We start from the raw sequence: 11,284 nt of genomic DNA, 5'->3' as shown, positions 1-11,284 counted from the left end.
ACTACAATATCAGATTGGCTTTTGGGCACATTTTACTATGTATTGATTTATTATCAGGTTAAAAACTAACATGTAGGTACAGCATCAAACCAAATGTCAAGACTTCTGTCACATTAAACTCCTGTATTTTCACTTTCTTATCTTATTAAACTCCTGTATTTTCACTTTCTGTTACATTAAACTCCTGTACTTTCTATTTCTGTCACTTAAACTCCTGTATTTTCTATTTCTGTCACATTAAACTCCTGTATTTTCTATTTCTGTCACATTAAATCCTGTATTTCTCTTTCTGTCACATTAAAGTCCTGTTTGTTTCTATCTCATGCATTTTCTGTGTAACTTACTGCAGAGCTGCAGCATCTACCCCCAAAACCCTCAGAGGCTCCAGCCTGAATCTGACTGCTTCATGCCACATACATTTTTTATTAACCAAGTAACATGCAAGTTAAACATTCTCCTGTTGAGACACAAAGACTATACAAATGCATCACTAATGAGGACAGCATGTACTAAAATGTGGCAGCAGCTGGTATAAATAAACAACCTGTCTCTGTCAGCCCACAAAAAGCAATTAACTATAAAATAAACTTGGAAAAGCTTCTTCATTCATGCTTTAAAAACCAAACAGCATCGCTAGCTGCTAGCATCGGGTGGCTAACCGGGAAAGCTAACAAGCAAAAGTTGAGGGACAAACGGAGATAAAAACGGGGATGCTTACCTGTTAGTGTCGATGAAAAGTCGTTAATCCGTACAGAAAAGTGTCAGCCCAGAAAACACACGAGCAGAAAGTTTATTTCAGTTTATTTAGATGCTCTAAATGTCACCGAACAAACAGCTGAGCCGCCAGAGACTGAAGCGACCCGCTGACAGAGGCGGCGTCAAGACGGCGGAAATCACAAAAGAACACATCCGTCACCGTTTTCAAAGTAAAACACACGGGGTTTGTTTGGAATTTTCAAAACTCAACCTTGTCCGTGTGCAAGAATTGTAAGAAACAAATTGGCATATAAGTAATAAAATGTTGTGAAAAACGTTGCATTCCTGCTGTAAATGTGTTTTGAGGGACTTAATTTACTGTAAACCTAAAATTTAAAAGTTATGTTATATTTAAAGAAAGAACATTTTTTATCAAAAAAAATTTGTTTTAAAGTGCAAAGAACTCTCACTTCCGGTTAACACATTTACTCCCGCTTTCTTCTTGGCTGTCAATTAACGAATCATCGAGCGTGTACACTGCCAACAACAAAACTCCACCACAACTCTTTTGCCCTCCGGCATGTCTCCCTGGTACAACTCCTTTGCTGTAGTTTATATATGTTTATTGCTGTAGTTATATAAAAAGCCGAAAATGTCCACAGCAGAGAGAGAAACATATGGGACACAACATCCCAGAGTTACTACTACCCAGGACGATGTGTCGATAGCCGAGCAGCAGATCCAGAGCGGGCAGTATTACCATGCGAGACAGTACTAGAAGTTTCTACCAGCCCCTAACAGCTGATTTCATGAACTATCTCAGCTGCTGCGGTGGGATTCATTCCTCAGCCTTCTACCGGATAAACAAGTTCCGTTGAGTTCATCAGTGATTCGGGCTCCTACACTAAAACTAGCCTGCAGGCTAAGCTGAAGCTAATCGTGTTTACATTACAGCGTGCTGGCTAACACCGAGGCTAACGGCTAGCAGTCGGCAGGGATGTTCGGTTGTTTGGTCGCCGGTAGGTTGGTGCAGACGGACGCGGTGCAGGTCGCCTCGGACAAGTTCGTGTTCAACCTGCCGGACTTTGAGAACGTGAACCATGTGGTGGTGTTCATGCTGGGCACGGTGCCTTTCCCCGACGGCATGGGCGGCGCCGTGTACTTCTCCTTCCCTGACCCGGCGAGCGGGGTCCCGGTGTGGCAGCTGCTCGGATTCATCACCAACGACAAGCCAAGTGCCATCTTTAAGATCTCCGGGCTGAAGGCCGGCGAGGGAGGGGCGCACCCGTTCGGCATGATGGCCTCCAACACGTCCCCCTCCGTGGCGCAGGTCGGGGTGTCGGTGGAGGCTCTGGAGCAGCTGGTCCAGCAGATCCCGGTGTCCAGCGCCGCCGTGTCCACCGTGGACTCCTTCCTGCAGTTCACTCAGAAGATGCTGGACAGTCTGTACAACTTCGCCTCGTCCTTCGCCATGTCGCAGGCGCAGATGACGCCGAACCCCACGGAGACCTACATCCCATCCAGCTGCGTCCTCAAGTGGTATGAAAACTTCCAGAGGCGGATGGCACAGAACCCGAACTTCTGGAAAAATTAATGAAAGCAGAGACTCTGGTGGAGGACATTAAACTCTGACCAAAGATGAATCTGCCTGGGAAGTTTCCACCGGTTCACATAAAAGTGTGCCAGTTGTCATCCAGCCCCGCTGCTTCGATTTCTACAGAATCTCTGATACTTCAATTTCTACAGAATCTCTGATACTTCAATTTCTACAGAAAACTGTTTCTAACACGTGGTCACAATCTGTTGCACCTCTCAGTATGTTTTGAATAAAACAAAGAAACCTTCCAACAAAAACCCAATTAACTTGTTTCTATAACTTTCAACCAAGATCTCATTGCTTTATTTCCAGTTTAGATTTCCTTTTTTTAATTGTCAGGATAAGGTTACATCACCAGAAAGCCTTTAAGTATTATTTTCATTATAAACAAGGTTGCAAAAAAAGTTGTTTGTTAAACCTTCAACTGCATCTCACCATCCAATCAAATGTTTACTCCTTCTGAGCAAACCCCATCAGCTGAGGAAAAGCAGTAAAATGTCATTATGAGGGTGGAACGTGGGAATGTTTGGCAACTTTTGCTTCTTTATCTGAACAAACTACAGAAATTCCACTTTATTACTAGAATGGATTTTCTTATTCCAGGAATTTCAGACCTGATTTTAACTTTTCAGTATCGTTGATTAGAGGTTTGGTCTTTGGTTTCAGTTTCTTTAGTCTAAAACATGCCTCTGTTGAGTTTTACATGTCTGCAGGAAGGTTTGCAACAACAAGAAGAGGATTTTCAGTGGTTCTGGTCTACAATAATACTTATATAGAACATCCTGTGTACACATGACAATAAAAGCAAAAGCACATTTACAACATTTAGACAAACATTAAAACAGGAAAGAGAGCAAAGAAGAGCATATATACAATTTAAAGGCCTGCTTGACCTTAAAAATACTTTACATGTACTGTAATTCCACCGTAATGCTGTCTAAGGCCACAAGGCGGCGCTGCAGCTTTCCTTTAAACATTTAACCTTTTGACATGTCTTTCTGTAACTGTAGGTGTGATGCAATTCAAGATTAATCTGCTTAATTTAATTATAGATCGTGTCAACATGTAGCGGCTGCAAGAAATCACTCTGCATCTAGTTTTACTTGGTGCTTTTCACCTTAAAGTGACAAAACTAGCCTTTTCATATAAAGTTAAAATCACCTTCCTGTTTTTCCTATTAATAAAATACCAGCCTGTCCGCTGTAATCTGATCTCTCCAGCACAGCTTTGGTGCAAGAAGCTGAAGGAAGTGAGAAACTGTTGTTTATTATGAACTGGATTAACAGTCAGAGGAGAGAGCGATTGGCTGTCAGGGGAGAAAGGGTGTAGAGCTGCTGCTACAGCAGATAAGCTGTTACATAAAGGCAGGAAAATGAGTCCACACACACACACACACACACACACACACACACTGCAGCTGCTCACATGTAAACAGCTGCACTTTTTATTAGTCAGGATGATGCTGGAGCTGCTGCTGGTCGGAGTTGTGTTAGTCGGAGGTTATTTTCTTCTTCATATGACTTTTTTCAAGTTGCCCCGATGTAAATCTACTGCAAAGTTACATGGGAAAACTGCCATTGTCACTGGTGAGTTCACAGGCTGCAGGCCAAGCTGCCTTTATGGGGTAATAACTCTTTTAAAGGGCGTGTTCACTATTGCAACATGCACATTGAAAACAGCTTCTGAATACTGAGTCTGACTGAGAAAACATGTTTGAGACAAAAACCCTTATTTATAACCCCATATGGTACCATGTTGTAATAAGGCGTCCTTTTTAAGTTGCAGCTAATGGCTTTATTGTGGTTAATAAAGAATTTTTCTGACAAATGTTGGGTTTATGGTTTTAAAAGATGCCTTTGCCTGGTGTTTAGCCTTTCAGTTTGGTAGGAATGCTGTAAATGTAGTAATCCCTGAATTAATGCTTAGCAAGTTGTTAATAAGTGGATTTTGGTCCTGCTCAGGCATGTGATCTGAAGGTAAATTATTTATTAACCATGAATAAAGTCATCCCTTATGTGTGCCTTTTTAAAGCAAAAAATGGAATCAGATGCAGGCCCTGGTACAAAATCTTGTGGTCTAATTTATGTCAGCTTAGGGGTCATACTGGGTCCAAAATGTATCTCTGCATGTACCAATAAAATATCCATCTGCAAGATTGACAGATGGCTGTAAAACGTTTGTAGTTTTACAGAGAAAAGCAGCTGACTTCAGCTTAAATGTGTTGGTTATAACAGATTCCAGTGGAGACCAGTTTGTTTTCATGGTGGAACAAAGGATGACGAACGCGGATAGAAACTTCTACTCTTTTGTCTAAACACACTCTGTCTGCTGAACAAGCCTGTTCATTCAGATTTGAGTCCAAAAGGAGTTTGACACTAAGGGAATTTAGATAACATAATTTAAGATGGAAATGTTCGAACAACTGCAGCTGCCATGAGGATTTGAAAAACAATCTTTCAAACATGTCTTGGTCAGAGATTACATGTGTGCCAGTTCCCTTTGATGATGAAGACTGTAAGATGTGGTTGAAAGCGCTGAAAAAAAGTGGATGGAAAATGTTCTGTTCCCAAGATAATGAATTCACGCTGATGTCACTTTCCTTTTTGGTAGTAGATTAATTTATCTTCAAATAAGGACAGGAAACCTCATCATGCTACATCATTTTCTAAAGACTGATGTTCCCTCAACCAGCCTGTCCTCACCAGACAAGCAACCATATAAGATGGTTGAGCAGCAGCTTATTGTGACCCATATTACGACCTCTAGTGGCTGTATGGTGTAGCAAAGAAGGAAGTCAGGTGACGTAGTACAGGTGCTGGTCATATAATTAGAATATCATCAAAAAGTTAATTTATTTCAGTAATTCCATTCAAAAAGTGAAACTTGGATATTATCATTCATTACACACAGACTGATATATTTCAAATGTTTATTTCATTTAATTGTGGTGATTAAAACTGACAACTAATGAAAATCACAAAAGTATGAACATGAAAAGTATGAGCATGATACAGCACTCAATAATTAGTTGGGGCTCCTTTTGCCTGAATTACTGCAGCAATGCGGCGTGGCATGGAGTCGATCAGTCTGTGGCACTGCTCAGGTGTTATGAGAGCCCAGGTTGCTTTGATAGTGACCTTCAGCTCTTCTGCATTGTTGGGTCTGGCGTATCGCATCTTCCTCTTCACAATACCCCATAGATTTTTTATAGGGTTAAGGTCAGGCCAGTTTGCTGGCCAATTAAGAACAGGGGTCCTTAAACCAGGTACTGGTAGCTTTGGCACTGTGAGCAGGTGCCAAGTCCTGTTGGAAAATGAAATCTAAATCTCCATAAAGTTGGTCAGCAGCAGGAAGCATGAAGTGCTCTAAAACTTCCTGGTAGACGGCTGCATCGACCTTGGACCTCAGAAAACACAGTGGACCAACACCAGCAGATGACATGGCACCCCAAACCATCACTGACTGTGGAAACTTTACACTGGACTTCAAGCAACGTGGATTCTGTGCCTCTCCTCTCTTCCTCCAGACTCTGGGACTTTCATCAGAGAACATAACTTTGGACCACTCAGCAGCAGTCCAGTCCTTTTTGTCTTTAGCCCAGGCGAGACGCTTCGGACGCTGTGTCTTGTTCAGTGGCTTGACAAAAGGAATGCGACAGCTGAAACCCATGTCTTGCATACGTCTGTGCGGTGGTTCTTGAAGCGCTGACTCCAGCTGCAGTCCACTCTTTGTGAATCTCCCCCACATTTTTGAATGGGTTTTGTTTCACAATCCTCTCCAGGGTGCCGTTATCCCTATTGCTTGTACACTTTTTTCTACCACATCTTATCCTTCCCTTCGCCTCTCTATTAATGTGCTTGGACACAGAGCTCTGTGAACAGCCAGCCTCTTTAGCAATGACCTTTTGTGTCTTGCCCTCCTTGTGCAAGGTGTCAATGGTCGTCTTTTGGACAGCTGTCAAGTCAGCAGTTTTCCCCCTGATTGTGTAGCCTACAGAACTAGACTGAGAGACCATTTAAAGGCCTTTGCAGGTGTTTTCAGTTAATTAGCTGATTAGAGTGTGACACCAGGTGTCTTCAATATTGAACCTTTTCATAATATTCAAATTTTCTGAGAGACTGATTTTGGGGTTTTCATTAGTTGTCAGTTATAATCATCAAAATTAAAAGGGATGAACACTTGAAATATATCAGTCTGTGTGGAATGAATGTATACATTATACAAGTTTCACTTTTTGAATGGAATTACTGAAATAAATCAACTTTTTGATGATATTCTAATTATATGACCAGCACCTGTATATATAAAAGCAAGGGAAACTAAATATAGTAGTAAAATAATTAAACATAGACATAAAAGAAAACTAATGAAGGTGCCGTTTGTCCAAACTTACTACATTTTTGTAACTTTGGAAAGTTACCTTACCTTTGTCATCTGTAGAGCAACGTTGCTAGCATGGCTAATAAAAAAAAAACTGTCCATGATCCTATCATTCCTCTCCAGGAGCAAACACCGGCATCGGTAAGACCACAGCGATGAACCTGGCCAGGAGGGGCGCGAGGGTGATCATGGCCTGCAGAGACAGAAAGCGAGCTGAGGCCGCAATCCAGGAAATCATCCAGGTAAAGACAAAAAACAGCTTAAATTACAAGGAATATACCCCATTTGTTTAGACAGTTATGATCATCAATCAGTAAAAAACACATTTTCCCCATAAATTGTTGTGTTACAACATGACTTTTCCACAGTTACATCTGGTGGACCTCAGGGGTGCATCCTAGGTCCTCTTCTCTTCTGTATACATATACATTACATATACACAGTTACCCAAAGCTGATTATATTTTCATTGTTATGCTGATGATGCGCAGTTATTCGTGCCAATTTAATCTGCCCATGCATCTATATCAGCTTTCTAAATATCTCCTGACATGATCAAATTGAGTAGAATAAAATAGAGTGGGGATTGCAGGAAACTAAGTGTTCAAAGTTTTCTAACTCTCTCCTTGTTTTCCTTGTGATCAGGAGACGGGGAACAGCCAGGTGATCTTCATGCAGCTCGACCTGGCCAGTCTGAAGTCTGTTCGCTCCTTTGCTGACAGCTTCCTCCAGTCTGAGTCCAGGCTGGATCTGCTCATCAACAACGCCGGTCAGCCAGGAGTGAAGTGCCTGTTTTATTTGATAACTTCGGCTGCACTGATCAATGACCGATGTATTGAAAGCAATTCCCTTGTATGGTCAAGTCTACAAGCAAATGACAAGGCATTTGCGGCCATGTAGGGTCCCCTACCTAGCCAGTATCCTGGGTCGGCTGCTCATGCTATCTTCCTTATGTGTAGATGGTTAATACTCAATTATATATCATTGATATATATATATATATTTATTTATTTATTTATTTATTAGGACTATTTACACATTAGGGAGTTTATCTTTTTCAAATCAACTCAATATTTTTGCTTAGGTTATAATTAATTGTGTACTGTTTTCTATTTGAATCTACTCGTATTAAATAGATAACTATTAATTATTAATTAATACCAAACATTGTGAAATTTAATTATATTGCTTGTAATCTGTTGACTCCTTTTTATCGAGTAGATACGGTGTATGTTTTCTTACAGTGTGAGTTAATGTACAGTAGATCAGTGGTTTCCAACCTTTTCTATCCCCCACGGGCCAGTGAAATGAACTAATTTACACTTTCATTGATACCACCTGTCATTGTTTAAAATATGTTGATCTGAATTGATTTGATATACAGCTGAAAGTCATTGATTTTGTAAAAATTTATATTTTTACAATGTTTTGGGGCCCAAAAACAGACACAGGTGCAGAGCAGATTAGGGAACTTACAAGTGACAGAAGTTGGTAGTCCAAAAACAGAGAACAAAATCCAGGTGAGAAATCCAGAAATCCACAAACCGATAAAGTAAGTCCAAACAACACATGGGAAACCAAGGAAATAATCCAGAGACGGGAGACATCAGATGAGACGCTGAAACAGCCATGAATAAAAATTAACAGTGATGAACAATGAAGCAGCAATGAGTGACAGCAACTTAAATAAACAGGTGAAGACAACAAGGCACAGGTGATACATCAGTGAGCACATACAAAGGAAGTAAAAGCAAGACTATGACACTAAGGGCAGATGAACTACAAAGTAAAACAGGAAATGTGAAACAAAAAAAGCAACCATCCCAGAACCTTGACAGTTTTCACACAGCTCAACTTTCAACATTTAGGATGATTTGGTCAAGTTTGCGTTCTACTTGGAGTAGCAGATGCTGGGTGTTTCAACCATTTAGCTACTCATTTAAACGTCTTTGATTGCTCTCTAACTAGTGTTCATGCACTCTCAAAATTTATGGAAGTGATTATAAAATAATTGATCATTTCTAAGCCCTAAGTGTAAGTTTATTGTGATGTTTCTGTCTTCAGGTCTGATGAGCGGTGGAAAGACGGAGGATGGCTTCGGGATGATCTTTGGCGTCAATCACCTGGTCACTTCCTGTTGACAGTGTTGCTCCTGGACCGGCTGAAGGCGAGCGGGCCGAGCCGTGTGGTGACCGTGGCCTCCGTAGCACACGAGATGGGGAAGGTGGATTTTAACCTTTTGACGACTCAGAAAGAGTTAGGTATCGGCAACGGCGACTATCAGCTCTTCCAGAGGTATTGCCACAGCAAACTGTGCAACGTCCTCTTCACCTACGAGCTCGCCAAGCGGCTGCAGGGCACTAAGGTCACCTGCTACAGCCTCCATCCTGGTCAGTATAGACATCAGCCTGTCTGTGTTTTGCTCGTTAATGTGTTTTGGCTACCTGTAGCAGGTTATATTTGACAGCTGACTCTATAGAAAATGGGACTTTTCTGTTTTCACTTAAACCCATAATCAAATTCCCTTTGTGGATTATTAATAAAGTTGTATTGGATTGAATTGAACATTTCATTAATATTTTTTTCTGACATAAATGGGCTTCCATATATGTAAATGTATCATTACTTAAAATTTAACTTAGGATTTTATTAATTTGACCTAGTAACATGCATATTTGTATAAAGCTAGTGCTGCGGTATGTAGCATAGGTCCATATATTACAAAAGTAAACAAATTAATGATGAAATAAACAAGATCAGTATTTTTATTTTTGGCCTTTGTTACATTTAATCTTTTCTTCTGACAAATTTATTTATTTATTTATTTCATCCAGGGGCCATAAAGACAGAGATCGGTCGTTACTCTGGTTTCTGGTGGAAACTTATCATGACACCCATCATCTTCCTTTTCTTTGTGGATGCTGACTCCGGAGCTCAGACCACGCTCCACTGTGCCCTGGAGGAAGGCATCGAGCACCTCAGCGGCCACTACTTCACCCAGTGTGCGCCACTGTTGAACATGAAGTCGAAGGCGAGAGACGACGCTGTGGCCAAGAAGCTGTGGGAGCTCAGTGAGAGTTTTTGCAGTCTGTCCTAAAACCAAACCTGAATTCTAAGCTTTTTTTTTTTTTTCATCGCAGAGTAAACTCTGTATTTTCCTACAATCACGAAACACTAAGTAATAATTACTTCTCTCCTTGATCTACCTAAAGGTGACTGAAAATCATTTTTGTAAGACAAATGAAAAGAGCTTCTTTTGCTATGTTATGAAATGTGGAATACATGTAAACGTTTTTCTTTATTTCTAGTTTCAAAAGAGACCAAATCTCAAAGCAATGATGCCGCCATAAAAGGTGGAAACACACACAGCTTGAACATGATTCTCAATGTATGACACTGTTTTTAAATTCAGTAAAACCTAATCCTAATACTCAGTTTACTTTACTAAACACGGTTTTATTACCTTCATACTTCATTACTTTAAAAATTATTTTAACTTGTTTATTGTTTAATTTATTAGCTTTATTCATGAATGAGGTCTAACAGGAAGTTTGACACTCTGCAGGATAACATTTCTGTGGATTTAACATCCAAACCATAAAATATTTACTTATTTTGGGTAAAAACAATGATTTATACTCATTTTTGAGTTTTGACATTTTCTTTGAATTTGCACGCTTTGCGTTTGTAACAAAGGGAACGGTTACTACTACAGTATGTTTCTACGTATTGGGTTTTAACAAGGTCAGAAGGAAAGAAATCATATTTAAAGGGGGGAGCGAATTGGCTGACTTTGAAACATACAACAATGGGACCCCAAAACAACAAGGATGTAAATCCAATGTCAACAAAACACATAAGATTAAGTAAAATCTAAGTGAAAAATCTTTTATTTTTTAATTCATCTCTTTACGGAATAAAATTTTAATTATCTTATGTCTTGTTATTTTTATTCCTCTTTCTTTGTTTTTAGGATTTGTTTTGCATAAAAGCCCTGACACTGGTTTACTTACTAATCTGTACGTATGTCTTTTTCCTACATTTATAAACATAAAAAAAAACACAGGGTTATAAACACAGGGTTTATTTTGGGAGTTTTGAAAGGAAGTTCAGTTTTAGCCTCCCCGGGGGTTCAAAGTAAATCAGTAGTTAAGATAAGATTAAACTTTATTTTATTTATTTATCCCCTGGGGGAGAAATGTGCATGTTATAGCAGCAAGTTACAGAATAGCACTAAGGAGATAAATAAACAAAAAGCTAAAGATACCAGTGCAAACCTGCACTGTAACAAATTTTGTTTTATTTAAATTGCAGTAAAATACTGGCAGCTACAGTTGCCAGCATGAAACAGTTATTTTACAGTGTAACTACTGTAATCAATAACTGTTTATTACTGTAAAAAATATTACAGTAATGTGCTGAATGTGTAATGTATTGAATATAAGCAATACTGTATAATACTGTTTGTTTGGTTTTACAGTATAACACTGCTGTAAGCTAATGATTTAAACTTTTTACAATTCAAAATAAAAATAACTCAAAATTTCTAGCATATAAATGGATCAGACAAAAGATGGCCTTACAACATGTGGCATTTATTAAAGTCAATGCA

General features: G+C 39.6%; 1 protein-coding gene and 1 pseudogene across 1 annotated transcript; both read left to right on the top strand.

The window, feature by feature from the left end:
- Nucleotides 1–1,255: 1,255 nt before the first annotated feature.
- On the top strand, nt 1,256–2,555 carry LOC119910458 (protein Hikeshi-like). The gene has a single exon (XM_038729083.1). It carries the CDS (start codon nt 1,694–1,696, stop codon nt 2,288–2,290), a length of 597 nt encoding a protein of 198 aa, XP_038585011.1. The 5' UTR covers nt 1,256–1,693; the 3' UTR covers nt 2,291–2,555.
- A 1,135-nt stretch (nt 2,556–3,690) lies between these two features.
- LOC119910457 lies at nt 3,691–11,284 on the top strand (annotated as a pseudogene).

This window comes from Micropterus salmoides, unplaced genomic scaffold (genome assembly GCF_014851395.1).
Source record: "Micropterus salmoides isolate LMB-PRFRI ecotype aquatic unplaced genomic scaffold, ASM1485139v1 Ms_hic_scaffold_19, whole genome shotgun sequence".
In the NCBI taxonomy this organism is placed as follows: domain Eukaryota; kingdom Metazoa; phylum Chordata; class Actinopteri; order Centrarchiformes; family Centrarchidae; genus Micropterus; species Micropterus salmoides.
This window is presented reverse-complemented; position numbering and strand designations above follow the sequence as displayed.

Bases quoted from the DNA above. Each gene is read 5' to 3' on its own strand.
- LOC119910458 (XM_038729083.1), top strand. From the start codon at position 1,694: ATGTTCGGTTGTTTGGTCGCCGGTAGGTTGGTGCAGACGGACGCGGTG.